General features: G+C 44.1%; 2 protein-coding genes across 2 annotated transcripts; both read left to right on the forward strand.

Annotated features, from left to right (window-relative positions):
- Positions 1-701: 701 nt before the first annotated feature.
- LOC149453230 (uncharacterized) lies at positions 702-4168 on the forward strand. Its single transcript, XM_089688221.1, has 2 exons — positions 702-860; positions 2020-4168. The coding sequence occupies exons 1-2, from the start codon at positions 797-799 to the stop codon at positions 3960-3962; spliced, it is 2007 nt and encodes a 668-aa protein (XP_089544347.1). The 5' UTR covers positions 702-796; the 3' UTR covers positions 3963-4168.
- A 4613-nt stretch (positions 4169-8781) lies between these two features.
- Positions 8782-16485, forward strand: LOC149453231 (uncharacterized). Its single transcript, XM_089688296.1, has 5 exons — positions 8782-9526; positions 9643-9842; positions 9964-10110; positions 10195-10336; positions 12522-16485. The coding sequence occupies exons 1-5, from the start codon at positions 9442-9444 to the stop codon at positions 14228-14230; spliced, it is 2283 nt and encodes a 760-aa protein (XP_089544422.1). The 5' UTR covers positions 8782-9441; the 3' UTR covers positions 14231-16485.
- The last annotated feature ends 3338 nt before the right edge of the window (positions 16486-19823 follow it).

Here is a 19823-nt window from a genome sequence, read left to right on the forward strand (position 1 = left end):
CATCATCAGGTAGATGTACCCAGTCATGGGAACCCACCAGAGAGATGTCCCCATCCTCTGTATTCCCGGGAATCCACACAGGAAGGTCACACCATCCCTCACCATCATAAGGTAGGTGGGACTCAGAAAGCTTAAAAAATGTATTCTAAGGTATGAGATGATATTCTTCTATGTAATCTCTTGTTCCTTTTTACACTTGAAATTTATCATCTTTGGGGTTTAGGATACGAAACTGAGAGACCTCAAAGTTGAGGTTAAAGAGGAAGAAGAAGAGACGTTGGTGACCAGACATTGTCAGTCTATGGAGGAGAGAGGTCCTCTGTATCCCCAGGATTTTCAGGATGAAAACCACAATTATAAAGTGAATGATCAGGTACTGGACTTGGCAACTTAAAACTTAAAAAATAATTCTATGAGCGGACATTCTTCATTGTAACCTCTTGTTCCTATTTTCAAATATTTGGGGTTTAGGGTGAAGAACTGAAAGACATCAAAGCTGAGATTAAAGAGGAAGAAGAAGAGACGTTGGTGAGTGGAGATCAGCAGTCTATGGAGGAGGGTTGTCCTCTGTTTTCCCAGAATTCTACATGGGAAAATCACCACTATACAGAGAATGATCAGGTAGATGGGACTGGGCGAAAAAGCATAAAAATAATTCTGTGAGCGGACATTCTTCTATGTAATCTCTTGTTCATATTTATAAATCTTTGGGGTTCAGGATAAAGAACTGGAAGACATCAAAGCTGAGATTAAAGAGGAAGAAGAAGAGAGGTTGGTGAGTGGAGATCAGCAGTCTATGGAGGAGGGGGAGATGATTGAGAAATGTGAAGAGGAGGAACCTTCTCTACATTTGGACACAAGTAAGTAATAAACATTAAATGCAGAAATAGTTCACATTTGATGCTACATCTTTCCGTATAAAGCATGTTGTTACATTGTTACATGGAGTGAAATATACCATATGTCCATTAAGTTAAAAGAGAATCCAAAGTAGCAGTTGATCCAGAGGAGGGCTGAAAGCCACAAACACTCTGTCCATAATTCATTGGGGTAAAAGAATTCCTTCTTTATCCCAAGAGGCAGATAATTGCCCAGATCAACATTCTACAATGATGCTTATTACAAATATTAGAAACACTTCCAGTTATATTGAGGAATAGAGATGGACCTTTCATATGGTGTCCAGTATCTCCTCCTCATTTGTTGGGAACATGACGTTATATTGAGGAATGGAGATGGACCTTTCATATGGTGTCCAGTATCTCCTCCTCATTTGTTGGGAACGTGACGTTATATTGAGGAATGGAGATGGACCTTTCATATGGTGTCCAGTATCTCCTCATTTGTTGGGAACATGACGTTATATTGAGGAATGGAGATGGACCTTTCATATGGTGTCCAGTATCTCCTCCTCATTTGTAGGGAACATGACGTTATATTGAGGAATGGAGATGGACCTTTCATATGGTGTCCAGTATCTCCTCCTCATTTGTTGGGAACATGACGTTATATTGGGGAATGGAGATGGACCTTTCATATGGTGTCCAGTATCTCCTCCTCATTTGTTGGGAACATGATGTTATATTGAGGAATGGAGATGGACCTTTCATATGGTGTCCAGTATCTCCTCCTCATTTGTTGGGAACATGATGTTATATTGAGGAATGGAGATGGACATTTCAGTGCTAAGACTGCACCCTGCACATTTCATCCAATAGGACATTCTCAAGGGTCTCTAGTGCTTAATCTCCACCATGTTCTCTCCAGCTGGTCTTGTGGCCGGTGGAGGAAAGTCCCGTTCCTCACCATGGCCTTGTCACCAATGCACAGATACTGTTGCTTAGTGTGTTTTGGGTGTTTTGTATCATTGATCTGGTTTGTATTTGTAGTTTTCTGGTATATTTGCTCCCAATTCAATGCCAGAGCTCTGGGAACGATCTGAAAGCTATCCATAGATCTCTGACTTCTGAATACAAGATGTGTGAGAACAGACCTGATGTATTAAATTTTGCTTTCCAGCAGGTGGACAGTGTTCTCGGAATATAAATACATCGGAGGGACATCTTATTATATCTCCAGATTGTAAGGCAGAAGATACTGACATTCCACAATATTCTCCAAAAGTGAATTCCTATTGGTCGGTTAGATCCATGGATCCTTCTAATCCTGAGGAACCTTCTGATAAATCCTGTACTATGACTCCAGATGTCCATCTAAGATCAATGGGTCCTTCTAATCCTGAGGAACCTTCTGATAGATCCCATACTATGACTTCAGATCCAAGTTCTCACAGTGCTGACAGATCAACAGATCCATCCAATCCCCAGAAATCTTCTTTAACCCATAAGTGTGTTAACACAGGAGAGCGTTCATATTCATGTTCAGAGTGCGGGAAGTCTTTCACCACAAAAGTATCACTTTTTAAACACCTGAGAATTCACACGGGTGAGCGTCCTTATTCGTGTTCAGAGTGCGGTAAATCTTTCACTCAGAAAGGACACCTTGTTAGACACCAGAGAGTTCACACAGGTGAACATCTTTATTCATGTTCAGAGTGCGGGAAATCGTTCATTCAGAAAGTACACCTTGTTAGACACCAGAGAGTTCACACGGGTGAGCATCTTTACTCATGTTTAGAGTGCGGGAAATCTTTCACTGAGAAAGGACGACTTATTGTACACCAGAAAATTCACACGGGTGAGCGCCCCTATCAATGCTCAGAGTGCGGGAAGTCTTTCACTCAGAAAGGACACCTTGTTAGACACCAGAGAGTTCACATAGGTGAGCATCTTTATTCATGTTCAGAGTGCGGGAAATCTTTCACTCAGGAAGCACAATTTATTGCACACCAAAGAACTCACACAGGTGAGCATCCATTTTCATGTCCAGTCTGCGGGAAATGCTTAACTCGGAAAACGCACCTGATTTCCCATCAAAGAATTCACACAGGGGAGCGTCCTTTCTCTTGTTCAGAGTGCGGGAAATGTTTCTCTCAAAAAGAATCGCTTACTTCCCACCAGAGAATACACACAGGTGATTGCCCTTATTCATGTTCGGAGTGCGGGAAATCTTTTGTTAAAAAGAATGACCTTCGTAGACATCGGAGAATTCACACGGGTGAGCGTCCTCATTCATGTTCAGAGTGCGGAAAATGTTTCATTCGCAAAGTACAACTTTTTGCACACCAAAGAATTCACACAGGTGAGTGTCCTTTCACCTGTTCAGAGTGCGGGAAATGTTTCCTTCAAAAAGGGAAACTTATTAGACACCAGAGAATGCACACGGGGGAACGGCCTTATTCATGTTCAGAGTGCGGGAAACGTTTCTGTAGGAATGAACATCTCCTTAAACACCAGAAAATTCACACCGGTGAGCGTCCTTACTCATGTTTAGAGTGCGGGAAATCTTTCATTTGTAAAAAATACCTTGTTAGACACGAGAGAATTCACACAGGTGAACGTCCTTTTCTTTGTTCAGATTGCGGCAAAAGTTTCCTTCAAAAAGAATCACTTACTATACACCGGAGAATTCACACAGGTGAACGTCCTTTCCTTTGTTCAGATTGCGGCAAAAGTTTCCTTCAAAAAGAATCACTTAATGTACATCGGAGAATTCACACAGGTGAACGTCCTTATTCATGTTCAGAGTGCGGGAAATCTTTCAACGAAAAGAAGGACCTTCATAGACATCAGAGAATACACACAGGCGAACGCCCTTATTCATGTTCAGAGTGTGGGAAATGTTTCGGCAGGAATGAACATCTCCTTAAACACAAGAAAATTCACACAGGCGAGCGTCCTTACGCGTGTTCAGAGTGCGGGAAATCATTTACTCAGGAAGGAAGCCTTATTGACCATCAGAGAATTCACACAGGTGAACGTCCTTTTCCATGTTTAGAGTGCGACAAATCCTTCTTTCGTAAAAAAGACCTTGCAAGACACCAGAAAAAGCACACAGGTTAGCGTACTAATTCATGCTCAGGGTGCAGGAAATGTTTCAATCACATTAAACAGATTGAGGTTTTCCCACACGAGGTTACTCCTTCTTGTCGGTGATATACTGGCGGATTGATGCGGTATCTAAATCCCTATGAAAATACACATGGTTGTTTTCGCTCTTGTTTTTTACTATATGATTAATAAAGTTTATTTTGTTCTATATATTTCAACCTGAGCACGTCCGTTTTTATGATTTCATATAGGGGTTGGTGGCCTAAATCAGATTTTGATTCTTCAAACATGTTATAATATACTATTTTAATATTTTTCAGATTTAATATCAGGCCCTTGGTTTGAGGTTTCTTGTTTTGGGGGGTTATCGATGGTGGAGGAGAGCTGTCAGAGGATATAGTGTGGATGGTGGAGGAGAGCTGTCAGAGAATGTAGTGTGGATGGTGGGAGGAGAGCTGTCAGAGAATGTAGTGTGGATGGTGGAGGAGAGCTGTCAGAGAATGTAGTGTGGATGGTGGGAGGGGAGCTGTCAGAGAATGTAGTGTGGATGGTGGAGGAGAGCTGTCAGAGAATGTAGTGTGGATGGTGGGGGAGAGCTGTCAGAGAATGTAGTGTGGATGGTGGGGGAGAGTTGTCAGAGAATGTAGTGTGGATGGTGGGGGAGAGTTGTCGGAGAATGTAGTGTGGATGGTGGGGGGAGGAGAGCTGTCAGAGAATGTAGTGTGGATGGTGGGGGGAGGAGAGCTGTCAAAGAATGTAGTGTGGATGGTGGAGGAGAGCTGTCAGAGAATGTAGTGTGGATGGTGGAGGAGAGCTGTCAGAGAATGTAGTGTGGATGGTGGTGGGAGGAGAGCTGTCAAAGATTGTAGTGTGGATGGTGGTGGGGGGAGGAGAGCTGTCAGAGAATGTAGTGTGGATGTTGGGGGGAGGAGAGCTGTCAGAGAATGTAGTGTGGATGGTGGGAGGAGAGCTGTCGGAGAATGCAGTGTGGATGGTGGAGGAGAGCTGTCAGAGAATGTAGTGTAGATGGTGGAGGAGAGCTGTCAGAGAATGTAGTGTAGATGGTGGAGGAGAGCTGTCAGAAAATATAGTGTGGATGGTGGGGGGAGGAGAGCTGTCAGAGAGAATGTAGTGTGGATGGTAGAATCCTTTGGCAGTGAAATTTCTAGCCTGTGATATAAATCACAGCCGCAGCTTCCCATTTGCACAGCTCTGAGCGCACCTTGTCTGCATTCAGGGCTCCACATCCACATAGCTGTCTAATTGGTTTCCTGAGCAGTCTAGGACCTGACCGCTGAGGACCATGAGACAATTTGTTTTGGCATTTGGTTGCCTTACAAGAATTGAGAACTGCTGATACCCACTGCAATCCAGAACACCACACAGGGATTCATTGAGGGGTCATTACTTACAAGTCCCCAGGACACCTACCACCTTCCTCTGGACAAAGTCTAGTGAGTGAGACGGTCCTGATCCCTTGTGGTGAAGTCCTGCAATCAACTTCTACCAAGGTTACCCTAGGCTCTGAGCCCTGACACCGTTGAGGCCTCCAGAACACCTGCATAGTTTGTGGGCTGCCTAAAGGCAGCAGTCTCTCAAGCAGCCCATGGGCTTCAGACTATTTATCCCCTCTCCAGCCCCTACTGGACACTCCTCTCCGTGATTGGCTGGAGAGTTATAAATATCCAGGCTGTTTATTGAATTTTCCCACCCTAAGAGGCTTCTTCTAGAGGTAGGGGCATTTCATGGATCAGGTTTCTGCTGTTTCTTCATCCTGCCTTAGGTCCTCTGATCCATGATGGATATTGGCTTCTTCAGCAAGCGCGCCTACGTCTACTATCTGGCCAGCACTCCTTTGGTTTGCAACTGCGCCTATAGTCTCACTCCCACTGCTGAACACAGACAACTCTGGCATTTTTTCGGTCAAGGCAGTCTTGAGGCACCCTTTAAAATTATGGACAGTACCGAGGCACCCTTTAAAATTATGGACAGTCTTGAGGCACCCTTTAAAATTATGGACAGTCTTGAGGCACCCTTTAAAATTATGGACAGTCTTAAGGCACCCTTAAAAATTATGGACAGTCCTGAGGCACCCTTTAAAATTATGGACGGTCTTGAGGCATCCTTTAAAATTATGGACAGTCTTGAGGCACCCTTTAAAATTATAAACAGTCTTGAGGCACTCTTTAAAATTATAGACAGTCTTGATGCACCCTTTAAAATTATAGTCAGTCCCGAGGCATCCTTTAAAATTATGGTCAGTCCCAAGGCACCCTTTAAAATTATGGACAGTCTTGAGGAACCCTTTAAAATTATGGACAGTCCCGAGGCACCCTTTAAAATTATGGACAGTCCTGAGGCACCCTTTAAAATTATGGACAGTCCCGAGTCACCCTTTAAAATTATGGACAGTCCCGAGGCACCCTTTAAAATTATGGACAGTCCCGAGGCACCCTTTAAAATTATGGACAGTCCCGAGGCACCCTTTAAAATTATGGACAGTCCTGAGGCACCCTTTAAAATTATAAACAGTCTTGAGGCACTCTTTAAAATTATAGACAGTCTTGATGCACCCTTTAAAATTATAGTCAGTCCCGAGGCACCCTTTAAAATTATGGACAGTCCCGAGGCACCCTTTAAAATTATGGACAGTCCCAAGGCACCCTTTAAAATTATGGACAGTCTTGAGGAACCCTTTAAAATTATGGACAGTCCCGAGGCACCCTTTAAAATTATGGACAGTCCTGAGGCACCCTTTAAAATTATGGACAGTCCCGAGTCACCCTTTAAAATTATGGACAGTCCCGAGGCACCCTTTAAAATTATGGACAGTCCCGAGGCACCCTTTAAAATTATGGACAGTCCCGAGGCACCCTTTAAAATTATGGATAGTCCTGAGGCACCCTTTAAAATTATGGACAGTCTTGAGAACATGCCGTTGCTAAGGACAGCAAGTGCAAGAGAATGATATGGCAGCCAGACAGGAGGAGAACAGTACCGGCAAGGGTGGTGGGACCTCTGCATAGTGAAGGAAGCGGTACACTGTCTCCCTCCGGAATGGCAAGTGCCCCAGCTACCAGGACCAAATCCCCGAGACAGAGACCTCAGGGACCTAACCATCTAAACGGAAGAGCTATCCAAGTGAAGATGAACGTGCAGGAGGTTCACGTTGTTATGTGGTGGAACCTGTACAGCATCACTGAGAGCTAGGTGATAGGAGGGTTGAATTGGTGGAACGGGATCCAGCATTAGCGGTGTCCCCTTCAGAATGCCACATTCCAAGTGACACGGTGTGCTGCATCATGGGACCACGTGGTTCAAGGTATGGAGCCTTAAGTGGAAAAACAGTTGCGTGGATCACTTATAATTTAGGGTGCCGCCTTAGTGTTGAACGCAGCACCTCCTTGTCTTGGGCATGAGTGTGTGCAGCAGAGGAGAGAGGATGCCCAAAGCGTATGGGCCAGTTAGCCCCACCCAAAAGTGTATTGGTAATACCCCTTGCAGATACGCTCTTGCCCACCAGGGCAGCACTATGCTTGTCCTGAGTAACCTCTAGTTCTGGCACACTGAGATCTATGGAGGTTTTCAGAGACATATCTCCTTAAAATGACCCTGGTGCTGGTAGAGTTGTGGTCACCCCTACCATACCTAAATCAGAAATTGTTTTTTATGGCACCAGTGCATGCACAGAGATAGTAAACATCACATGTTTTGTTTCTCCCCCTCACCCCCACCCCACTATACAGCACAGGGCATAGAGGAAAGTCCACAGTGGCTCCCCCAACTGAGTTCCTTCCACTTTACTGCAGACAGTCTCACTGCCAATCTCTTTATTCACCGTACTGCAGTCCCGGCAACTAAATCGAAAAAAAAACCTGTTTGGATTCAACCCATGATGTTGTATTTCAATTTTTACTTTGGTTTTCGTTATTTAGTTTTACATTTATACATATTAAAACATAAGCAAAACATAGGTTTACATTTTTTTTTATTGTCTGGATTGTGTCTGAGATATAATCTACATGAGTAATCATGGAGGAAACATAATAGAGCGGGGTATCTCAACTAGGGTTCCTCCAGAGGTTGCTAGGAGTTCCTTAACCAGGGTTCTTCCAGAGATTGCTAGGAGTTCCTTAACCAGGGTTCCTCCAGAGATTGCTAGGGGTTCCTTAACCAGGGTTCCTCCAGAGATCGCTAGGGGTTCCTTAACCAGGGTTCCTCCAGAGATCGCTAGGGGTTCCTTAACCAGGGTTCCTCCAGAGATCGCTAGGGGTTCCTTAACCAGGGTTCCTCCAGAGATTGCTAGGGGTTCCTTAACCAGGGTTCCTCCAGAGATTGCTAGGGGTTCCTTGAGGTTTCCTCCAGAGATTGATAGAGGTTCCTTGAGCAATGAGCAATTTTTACCTCTCCAATAAGTTCCCACTGACACCATTGATCTTTTTAGCTATCTGTAAGGGAGTATTTCTTCCCAATGACCACCGACCATCACACTAATGTATCATGAGTTATAGATATAGTCATTTTTGTCAGGGGTTCCTTGAGATTGGAAAGTTATTTCAAGGGTTCCTCTGTGTTGAGAAAGACTGTAATATAGGAATGGACTATGAGGCAGCGGGGACAATGATGAAACGTAACGTATACTGCAGTATTTATATTCAACGGAAGGTGGTGATCTCACTTTGAACACACAGACAGGAAATGATGTAATGTAAAGACAGGAAGTGATGTAGCCGTATAAATAGGGAGTTCCAAAAAAGAGAGGAATTGGAGGAAGTAGGCAGAAGCCATTACTGGAAGTGGCAGCAGAAGAGGTAAAAAGTTCTTATTTTCTGTTTACACCCAGAAACCCCCCCATCATGTCCATTCTCTTCCTCCACCGTCACCGTGAAGACTTTTATGGTTTATAGACCAGATACATCCTAAACACAGAGCCATTTATCCAACCGTCCATCCAGAGCCTCTGGTTTATAGACCGGATACGTCCTAAATATAGAACCATTTATCCAACCGTCCATCCAGAGCCTCTGGTTTATAGACCGGATACGTCCTAAATATAGAACCATTTATTCAACCGTCCATCCAGAGCCTCTGGTTTATAGACCGGGTACATCCTAAATATAGAACCATTTATCCAACCGTCCATCCGGAGCCTCTGGTTTATAGACCGGATACGTCCTAAATATAGAACCATTTATCCAACCGTCCATCCAGAGCCTCTGGTTTATAGACCGGATACGTCCTAAATATAGAACCATTTATCCAACCATCCATCCAGAGCCTCTGGTTTATAGACCGGATACATCCTAAATATAGAACCATTTATCCAAATGTCATAAAGCTGTCTTGAGGTTGTGCTGACAGGAGAGGTGAGCGGTGTCGGGAATTCTGGGACATTCTCCAGTAACAGACAAGGGATGTGTCTGGATGGTGACTGTATCATTGTGTGTGTCAGGTTCCTATAAGGTGTCAGGATGTCACTGTCTATTTCTCCATGGAGGAGTGGGAGTATTTAGAAGGACACAAGGACCTCTACAAGGACGTCATGATGGACAATCAGCCGCCCCTCACATTACCGGGTAAGAGGAGACTTTATTGTAAAGGAGAGAGCAGTACGGAGGCTCCACTCAGATCCCCCATCATCTGATAAACACATAGAAACAATGGATTTAGTCAGTGTGTGTGTTTCCTACAGATGGATCCAGTAATGGGAACCCACCAGAGAGATGTCCCCATCCTCTGTATTCCCGGGATTCCACACAGGAAGGTCACAACATCCCTCACCATCATCAGGTAGATGGATCTAGTAATGGGAACCCACCAGAGAGATGTCCCCGTCCTCTGTATTCCCGGGATTCCACACAGGAAGGTCACAACTTCCCTCACCATCATCAGGTAGGTGGGACTCATGTACTATATGTAGACCTAAAAATGTATTCTAAACTATGACATGATATTCTTTCATGCAATCTCTTGTTCCTTTTTACACTTGAAATCTATCATCTTTGGGGCTTAGGATAAGGAACTTACAGACATCAAAATTGAGGTTAAAGAAGAAGAAGAGACGTTGGTGACCAGACATCGTCCGTCTATGGAGGAGAGAGGTCCTCTGTATCCCCAGGATTTTCCAAATGAAAACCACAGTTATAAAGAGAATGATCAGGTAGATTGGACTTAAAATTAGTTCTATGAGGGGTCATTCTTCATTGTAATCTCTTGTTCAAATTTATAAATCTTTGGGGTTTAGGATGAAAAACTGGAAGACATCAAAGCTGAGATTAAAGAAGAAGAAGAAGAGAGGTTGGTGAGTGGAGATCAGCAGTCTATGGAGGAGGGGGAGATGATTATAGAAAGTAAACCAGAGGAATCTTCTCTACATATGGACACAAGTAAGTCATAACACTAAATGCAGAAACTGTTCACATTTGATGCTACATCTTTCAGTATAAAGTATGTATTTACATCATTACATGGAGCGATATATACCATATGTCCATTAAGTTAACAGAAAATCCAAAGTAGCAGTTGATACAGAGGAGGGCGGAAAAGCCACAAACACTCTGTCCATAATTATTTGTTATCCAAAAAGCAGATCATTTCCCAGATCAACATTCTACAATGACTCTTATTACAAATAATACAAACACTTCCAGTCAGCTAGTAAAAGTTTCTGTGGGAAACTATTCCTCGTTTTTAATGCTGGTGTAGCAAAGAATCCTAACATATGATATAGGAAATCTCCAGCCTTTGGCACATGAATGTAATTATATATTTCTCACACTACCCAGTGTTGCCAATATAATGTACATGATATCCATTCCTCAATATAACGTCATGTTCCCAACAAATGAGGAGGAGATACTGGACACCATATGAAAGGTCCATCTTCATTTCTCAATATAAGGTCATGTTCCCAACAAATGAGGAGGAGATACTGGACACCATATGAAAGGTCCATCTCCATTCCTCAATATGACGTCATGTTCCCAACAAATGAGGAGGAGATACTGGACACCATATGAAAGATCCATCTCCATTCCTCATTATGACGTCATGTTCCCAACAAATGAGGAGGAGATACTGGACACCATATGAAAGGTCCATCTCCATTCCTCGATATAACGTCATGTTCCCAGCAAATGAGGAGGGGATACTATACTCCATATGAAAGGTCCATCTCCATTCCTCAATATAACGTCATGTTCCCAACAAATGAGGAGATACTGGACACCATATGAAAGGTCCATCTCCATTCCTCAATATAACGTTATGTTCCCAACAAATGAGGAGATAATGGACACCATATGGAAGGTCCATCTTCATTCCTCAATATGACGTCATGTTCCCAACAAATGAGGAGGAGATACTGTACACCATATGAAAGGTCCATCTCCATTCCTCAATATTAGGTCATGTTCCCAACAAATGATGAGGAGATACTGGACACCATATGAAAGGTCCATCTCCATTCCTCAATATTAGGTCATGTTCCCAACAAATGATGAGGAGATACTGGACACCATATAAAAGGTCCATCTCCATTTCTCAATATAACGTCATGTTCCCAACAAATGATGAGGAGATACTGGACACCATATGAAAGGTCCATCTCCATTCCTCAATATAACGTCATGTTCCCAACAAATGAGGAGGAGATACTGGACACCATATGGAAGGTCCATCTCTGTTCCTCAATATGACGTCATGTTCCCAACAAATGAGGAGATACTGGACACCATATGAAAGGTCCATCTCCATTCCTCAATATAACGTCATGTTCCCAACAAATGAGGAGGAGATACTGGACACCATATGAAAGGTCCATCTCCATTCCTCAATATAACGTCATGTTCCCAACCAAAGAGGGGGGGGAGTCTGTACACCATATATTGAGGAATGGAGATGGACCTTCCATATGGTGTCCAGTATCTCCTCCTCATTTGTTGGGAACATGACGTTATATTGAGGAATGGAGATGGACCTTTCATATGGTATCCAGTATCTGCTCCTCATTTGTTGGGAACATGATGTTATATTGAAGAATGGAGATGGACCTTTCATATGGTGTCCAGTATCTCCTCCTCATTTGTTGGGAACATGACGTTATATTGAGGAATGGAGATGGACCTTTCATATGGTGTCCAGTATCTCCTCATTTGTTGGGGGACATGACGTTATATTGAGGAATGGAGATGGACCTTTCATATGGTGTTCAGTATTTCCTCCTCATTTGTTGGGAACATGACGTTATATTGAGGAATAGAAATAGATCTTTCAGTGCTAAGACTGCACCCTGCGTGTTTCGTCCAATAGGACATCCTAAGGGGTCTCTAGCACTGAATCTCCACCATGTTCTCTCCACCTGGCCTTGTCACCAGTGTGCAGATTCTGTTGCTTAGTGTGTTTTGGGTGTTTTGTATCATTGATCTGGTTTGTATTTGTAGTTTTCTGGTATATTTGCTCCCAATTCAATGCCAGAGCTCTGGGAACATTTTAAAAGCTATACATAGATCTCTGACTTCTGAATACAAGATGTGTGAGAACAGACCTGATGTATTAAATATTGCTTTCCAGCAGGTGGACAGTGTTCTCGGAATATAAATAAATCGGAGGGACATCTTATTATATCTCCAAATTGTAAGGCAGAAGATGCTGACATTCCACCATATTTTCCAAAAGTGAATTCCTATTGGTCGGTTAGATCCATGGATTCTTCTAATCCTGAGGAACCTTCTAATAGATCCCATACTATGACTTCAGATGTCCATCCAAGTTCTCACAGTGCTGGCAGATCAACAGATCCATCCAATCCCCAGAAATCTTCTTTAAGCCATAAGGGGGTGTGCACAGAAGAGAATATATTGTCATGTTCAAAGTGCGGGAGATCTTTCACCACAAAAGTATCACTTTTTAAACACGAGAAAATTCACACGGGTGAGCGTCCCTATCCATGCTCAGAGTGCGGGAAGTCTTTCATTCAGAAAAGACACCTTGTTAGACACCAGAGAGTTCACACAGGTGAGCATCTTTATTCATGTTCAGAGTGCGGGAAATCTTTCACTGAGAAAGGACAACTTATTGCACATCAGAGAACTCACACAGGTGAGCGTCCATTTTCATGTCTAGTCTGCGGGAAATGCTTAACTCGGAAAACACATTTGATTTCCCATCAAAGAATTCACACAGGGGAGCGTCCTTTCTCTTGTTCAGAGTGCGGGAAATGTTTCTCTCAAAAGGAATCACTTAATATACACCAGAGAATACACACAGGAGATTGTCCTTATTCATGTTCAGAGTGTGGGAAATCTTTCATTAAAAAGAATGACCTTCGTAGACATCGGAGAATTCACACTGGGGAGCGTCCTCATTCATGTTCAGAGTGCGGGAAACGTTTCATTCGCAAAGTACAACTTATTGCACACCAGAGAATTCACACAGGTGAGCGTCCTTTCACCTGTTCAGAGTGTGGGAAATGTTTCAGTCAAAAACGACAACTTATCGCACACCAGAAAGTTCACACCGGTGAGTGTCCTTTCACCTGTTCAGAGTGCGGGAAATGTTTCCTTCAAAAAGGAAAACTTATTAGACACCAGAGAATACACACGGGAGAACGCCCTTACTCATGTTTAGAGTGTGGGAAATGTTTCGGTAGAAATGAACACCTCCTTAAACACCAGAAAAGTCACACGGGTGAGCGTCCTTACTCATGTTTAGAGTGCGGGAAATCTTTCACTCAGAAAAGAAATCTTATTGAACATCAGAGAAGTCACACGGGTGAGAGTCCCTATCCATGTTTAGAGTGTGGGAAATCTTTCATTTGTAAAAAATACCTTGTTAGACACCAAAGAATTCACACAGGTGAACGTCCTTTCCTTTGTTCAGACTGCGGCAAAGGTTTCCATCAAAAAGAATCACTTAATATACACTGGAGAATTCACACAGGTGAACGTCCCTATTCATGTTCAGAGTGCGGGAAATCTTTCAATGAAAAGAACGACCTTCGAAGGCATCGAAGAATACACACAGGCGAACGCCCTTATTCTTGTTCAGAGTGTGGGAAATGTTTTGGCAGGAATGAACATCTCCTTAAACACCAGAAAATTCACACGGGTGAGCGTCCTTACTCGTGTTCAGAGTGCGGGAAATCCTTCACTCAGGATGGAAGCCTTATTGAACATCGGAGAATTCACACGGGTGAACGCCCTCATCCATGTTTAGAGTGCGACAAATCCTTCTTTCGTAAAAAAGACCTTTCTAGACACCAGAAAAAGCACACAGGTTAGCGCCCTTATTCATGTTCAGGGTGCGGGAAATGTTTCAATCACATTAAACAGATTGAGGTTTGCCCTCACGAGGTTACTCCTTCTTACCGATGATATACTGGAGGATTGAGGTTTACCCATATGAGGTTACTCCTTCCTACAGGTGATATACTGGTGGATTGAGGTTTACCCATATGAGGTTACTCCTTCCTACAGGTGATATACTGGTGGATTGAGGTTTACCCATATGAGGTTACTCCTCCCTACCGGTGATATACTGGTGGATTGAGGTTTACCCATACGAGGTTACTCCTTCTTACCGGTGATATACTGGTGGATTGAGGTTTACCCATACGAGGTTACTCCTCCTTACCGGTGATATACTGGCAGATTGAGGTTGATCTATACGAGGTTACTCCTGATATATTGGTGGATTGAGGTTGACCTATACGAGGTTACTCCTTGCCGGTGATATGCTGGTGGATTGAGGTTTACCCACACAAGGTTACTCCTTCTTGCCGGTGATATACTGGTGGATTAAGATTTCCCCATACGAGGTTACTCCTTCTTGCCGGTGATATACTGGTGGAATGAGGTTTACCTATACGAGGTTACTCCTTCTTGCCGGCAATATACTGGAGGGTTGAGGTTTCCCCATACGAGGTTACTCCTTCTTGCTGGTCATATACTGGCGGATTGAGGTTGACCTAAACGAGGTTACTCCTTGCCGGTTATATACTGGTGGATTGAGGTTGACCTATACGAGGTTACTCCTCCTTGCCAGAGATATACTGGAGGGTTGAGGTTTCCCCATACGAGGTTACTCCTTCTTGCTGGTCATATTGAGGTTGAAGCATATGAGATTACTCCTTGCCAGTAATATACTGGTGGACTGAGGTTTACCCATACGAGGTTACTCCTTCTTACCAGTGATATACTGGAGGATTGAGGTTTACCCATATGAGGTTACTCCTCTTTACCTGTGATATACTGGCTGATTGAGGTTGATCTATACGAGGTTACTCCTGATATACTGGTGGATTGAGGTTTTCCCATACGAGGTGACTCCTTCTTGCCGGTGATATACTGGTGGATTCAAGTTGACCCATACAAGGTAACTCCTTCTTACCGGTCATATACAGGTGGATTGAGGTTGACCCATACGAGGTTACTCCTTCTTGCCGGTGATATACTGGAGGATTGCGGTTGACCCATACGCGGTTACTCCTTCTTACTGGTGATATACTGGTGGATTGAGGTTGACCTATACAAGGTTACTCCTTGCCAGTGATATACTGGAGGATTGAGGTTAACCCATATGAGGTTACTCCTTCCTAGCAGTGATATATTGACGGATTGAGGTTGACCTATACGAGGTTACTCCTTCTTGCCGGTGATATACTGGCGGATTGAGGTTGATCTATACAAGGTTACTCCTTCTGATATACTGGTGGATTGAGGTTTTCCCATATGAGGTGACTTCTTCTTACCTGTGATATACTGGTGGATTCAGGTTGACCCATACGAGGTTACTCCTTCTTACCGGTCATATACTGGTGGATTGAGGTTGACCCATACGACGTTACTCCTTCTTGCCGGTGATATACTGGTGGATTGCTGTTGACCCATATGAGGTTACTTCTTCTTACCGGTGATATACTGGTGGATTGAGGTTTACCCATACAATGTTACTCCTTCTTGCTGGTGATATACTGGAGGATTGAGGTTAACCCATACGAGGTTACTCCTTCCTACCGGTGATATACTGGCAGATTGAGGTTGACCTAAAAGAGGTTACTGCTTCTTGCCGGTGATATACTGGCAGACTGAGGTGGTATCTAAATCCCTATGAGAATACACATGGTTGTACTCCCTTGCACACAGGATGCTATATATAGCTGGAGGCATGATTGGATATTTGCTCATCTCCTAGACGAACCTTTATTTCTACATGTGATTACATATCCACCTTACAGATATATCTATATATCATTTGAAGTGTAGATTTGGATATCTGCTTCTATGGACTTGGATGTGGCAGATCATAATTACAAAAGGCTGATATATAATCAACGCTGATGTCCAATATTATGAAGCTGATATATAAATACAAATTTACCAATGGACTCATTATAGGCCTTATATTCTCCATTGATATTTTATAATACAGAGGCAGGCACTGGTACCAGGAGTGATTTCCTTGGTGAAGATTTTTTATTGTGTTCGCTCTTATTATTTACTATATGATTAATAAAGTATATTGTGTTATATTTCAACCTGAGCAGGTCAGTTTTATGATTTCATATAGGGGTTGGTAGCCTAAATCTGTTTTTTATTCTTTAAAATGATGTGTATACTGTACATAAGTTTCGATATTTTTCAGATTTAATATCAGGCCCTTGGTTTGAGGTTTCTTTTTTGGGGGGGTTGTCAGTGGTGGAGGAGAGCTGTCGGAGAATGTAGTGTGGAAGGTGGTGGGGGGAGCAGAGCTGTCAGAGAATGTAGTGTGGATGGTGGTGGGGAAGCAGAGCTGTCGGAGAATGTAGTGTGGATGGTGGAGGAGAGCTGTCAGGGAATGTAGTGTGGATGGTGGGGGGAGGAGAACTGTCAGAGAATGTAGTGTGGATAGTGGGGGGAGGAGAGCTGTCGGAGAATGTAGTGTGGGTGGTGGGGGGAGGAGAGCTGTCGGAGAATGTAGTGTGGATGGTGGGGGGAGGAGAGCTGTCAGAGAATATAGTGTGGATGGTGGAGGAGATCTGTCAGAGAATGAACTGTGGATGGTAGAGGAGAGCTGTCAGAGAATGTAGTGTGGATGGTGAGAGGAGAGCTGTTAGAGAATGTAGTGTAGATGGTGGGAGAAGAGCTGTCAGAGAATGTAGTGTGGATGGTGGAGGAGAGCTGTCAGAGAATGTAGTGTGGATGGTGGAGGAGAGCTGTCAGAGAATGTAGTGTGGATGGTGGAGGAGAGCTGTCAGAGAATGTAGTGTGGATGGTGGAGGAGAGCTGTCAGAGAATGTAGTGTGGATGGTGGAGGAGAGCTGTCGGAGAATGCAGTGTGGATGGTGGGAGGAGAGCTGTCGGAGAATGTAGTGTGGATGGTGGAGGAGAGCTGTCAGAGAATGTAGTGTGGATGGTGGAGGAGAGCTGTCAGAGAATGTAGTGTGGATGGTGGGGGGAGAGCTGTCAGAGAATGTAGTGTGGATGGTGGGAGGAGAGCTGTCAGAGAATGTAGTGTGGATGGTTGGGGGAGGAGAGCTGTCAGAGAATGTAGTGTGGATGGTGGGAGGAGAGCTGTCAGAGAATGTAGTGTGGATGGTTGGGGGAGGAGAGCTGTCAGAGAATGTAGTGTGGATGGTTGGGGGAGGAGAGCTGTCGGAGAATGTAGTATGGATGGTGGAGAAAGGTGAATTGCCCGCCAAACACACATACCATCCATGCATTCGTTGAACACGTGAACGGCTAAAGTTCAAGTCATACTAAAGTTCGACTCGAACTTACAGCCCATCACTACTCAAAAGGGATATTTGCTAGCATGCCTTTGGCCTGGAGATGCAGACATAGTCTCACTCCTGCTGTTGTACACAGACAACTCTGGCATTAGAGACAATACACATCTTGCCAGACCATACAAATCTATTTTATCTTTACTCCAAATACAGTTTCTCTGCAGTACCAACTCATCCGACTGAAAAATCTGGTGGATGAACATGAAACATATTTTCTAACATCTCACCATAGTTCCACATTCCTATTACTTTGAGCCCATCACTCTCCTTGTGGCCCATCTTCAATGTGGCTCTTCATTAGACAGAAGACCATCAATCGTTTCATTATGGCAGATTGCTTTAGCGCAGGGGTGTCCAAACTTTTTTCAAAGAGGGCCAGATTGGATGAAGTGAATATGGTGGAGGGCCGAACATTTTTCCGAACATTCTTTGAACCATTACAATTAAATGCAAATAAATTATTTTATGCCAAGTTAATTGCAAACGACATACTCTTCATTTCATAACATTAAGATCAACTGACTGCTGAGTTTTCACAATGTATTGAAAATAAATTTAAAAAAAACTTACCTGCACTAATGTGAAGGGTGAAAAAGGTAGCTGGAGCTGAAGTCTCTGCTCGGCAGCCAGGAGGGGAAGAGAAACACACTTCACGCTGGAAGCCCGGCCCTGACGTCACCGCCCTCTGTCGCTCCCAGTGCGGCGCAATCACGCATGCGCACTGCTCTCAAGCAGAAGACTGTCTGCCATAGAAGGGAGGGCCGTGCGACAGCTGCATTTACACAGACCAGGGAGAACGCGCCGCAGTCAGGAATGCGCACTGCCCTCTGCTCTCAAGCAGAAGACTGTCTGCCATAGAAGGGAGGGACGTGGGAGGGCCACATTACACAGAGCAGGGAGGGCTGTTTGAGGGCCATATTAAACCGACCCCCGGGCCGTAAATGGCCCGCGGGCCGGACTTTGGACATGCCTGCTTTAGCGTGTCGGTAGGTGCTTACATTTGCTGCTGTTGGTTAGACAGAAACTCCAGGTTGCCCAGGTGGGAAGGGGTTAACTTGGGTTCTCCATTTTTCCTGGGCTTTTCTGGGCTTGGCCCCCCACCCTGTGCTCCTAATAAAAAGGGGGAAGACTCTGATCAAGAGGTCTATAGTGGCCTCTTGGGAAGAAGATCAAGAGGCCCGCCGTGATGATGTGACTGTGAAGAACCCAAGTAGCACCCGCCAAATGAATCCACCTGTCTAGGATACTTCCAGATCATGGCCTATTATTTGGGAAGGTATGCTCTGGTTAGAGTGGGACTGTTGTTACAACTTGTTCAAATGTCTGGTCTGAAGTTACCACATGTATAAAAAAGGTGCAGCGCTAATATACAAATAGGCAACAATACGTATTAAATATGTAAACTCATATAAAAGTTCAAAGTGACATAGTGCATATACATATAAGCCACTACGTTGTGTCTGATAGGACGTGGGGAAAGGATTGTTACATCCAAAGGAAAGTTCAGTGAGAGGATGTGGATTGATTCTCAAACAATCTACTGCTTTCCAAGCACCACCGACTGTGTGCACGGTGATAAAATGGGGGTACAAATTACGCACTCACCAGATGCGCAATCTTTGTGCGCTTTTCTGTACAATAACATAAACGACATCCATTCCCTCAAACAGGGTCTTGTCAGGTCCTCTTCTTTATCCAGCACCTTGCGAACGGCCTTCTCCTTAACTGACCACCACTCTCCAAGACAACCTGGCTCCCGCAGGAGCTCAGAAGAAAGCAAAGGAGGCCAATAGTGCAGTACGTCTTATGGGTACATTTATTCCCACATAATAAATACAAGGTATGGAATAGATAAACAACATGGAGATACTGACCCTATATGAAGTTGCCGCCGGGACCCCTCGTGGTGCCGGCGGTGTAAGCGTCAACAGCTGAAGCCTGACCCAGACGCGTTTCGAGCGATAGCTCTTTGTCAAAGGGTTTACGGATAGCCTTAAACCCTTTGACAAAGAGCTATCGCTCGAAACGCGTCTGGGTCAGGCTTCAGCTGTTGACGCTTACACCGCCGGCACCACGAGGGGTCCCGGCGGCAACTTCATATAAGGTCA

The sequence above is a fragment of the Staurois parvus genome, unplaced genomic scaffold (genome assembly GCF_062004578.1).
Source record: "Staurois parvus isolate SC_StPar_1 unplaced genomic scaffold, SC_StPar_1.0 ptg000449l, whole genome shotgun sequence".
Taxonomy (NCBI): Eukaryota; Metazoa; Chordata; class Amphibia; order Anura; family Ranidae; genus Staurois; species Staurois parvus.

Coding starts and splice junctions, on each gene's coding strand:
- LOC149453230 (XM_089688221.1), top strand. CDS start 797: ATGGAGGAGGGGGAGATGATTGAGAAATGTGAAGAGGAGGAACCTTCT. Junction 861..2,019: donor TTCTCTACATTTGGACACAA/GTAAGTAATAAA, acceptor TTTGCTTTCCAG/CAGGTGGACAGTGTTCTCGG.
- LOC149453231 (XM_089688296.1), top strand. CDS start 9,442: ATGGAGGAGTGGGAGTATTTAGAAGGACACAAGGACCTCTACAAGGAC. Junction 9,843..9,963: donor ACTTCCCTCACCATCATCAG/GTAGGTGGGACT, acceptor TTTGGGGCTTAG/GATAAGGAACTTACAGACAT. Junction 10,337..12,521: donor TTCTCTACATATGGACACAA/GTAAGTCATAAC, acceptor ATTGCTTTCCAG/CAGGTGGACAGTGTTCTCGG.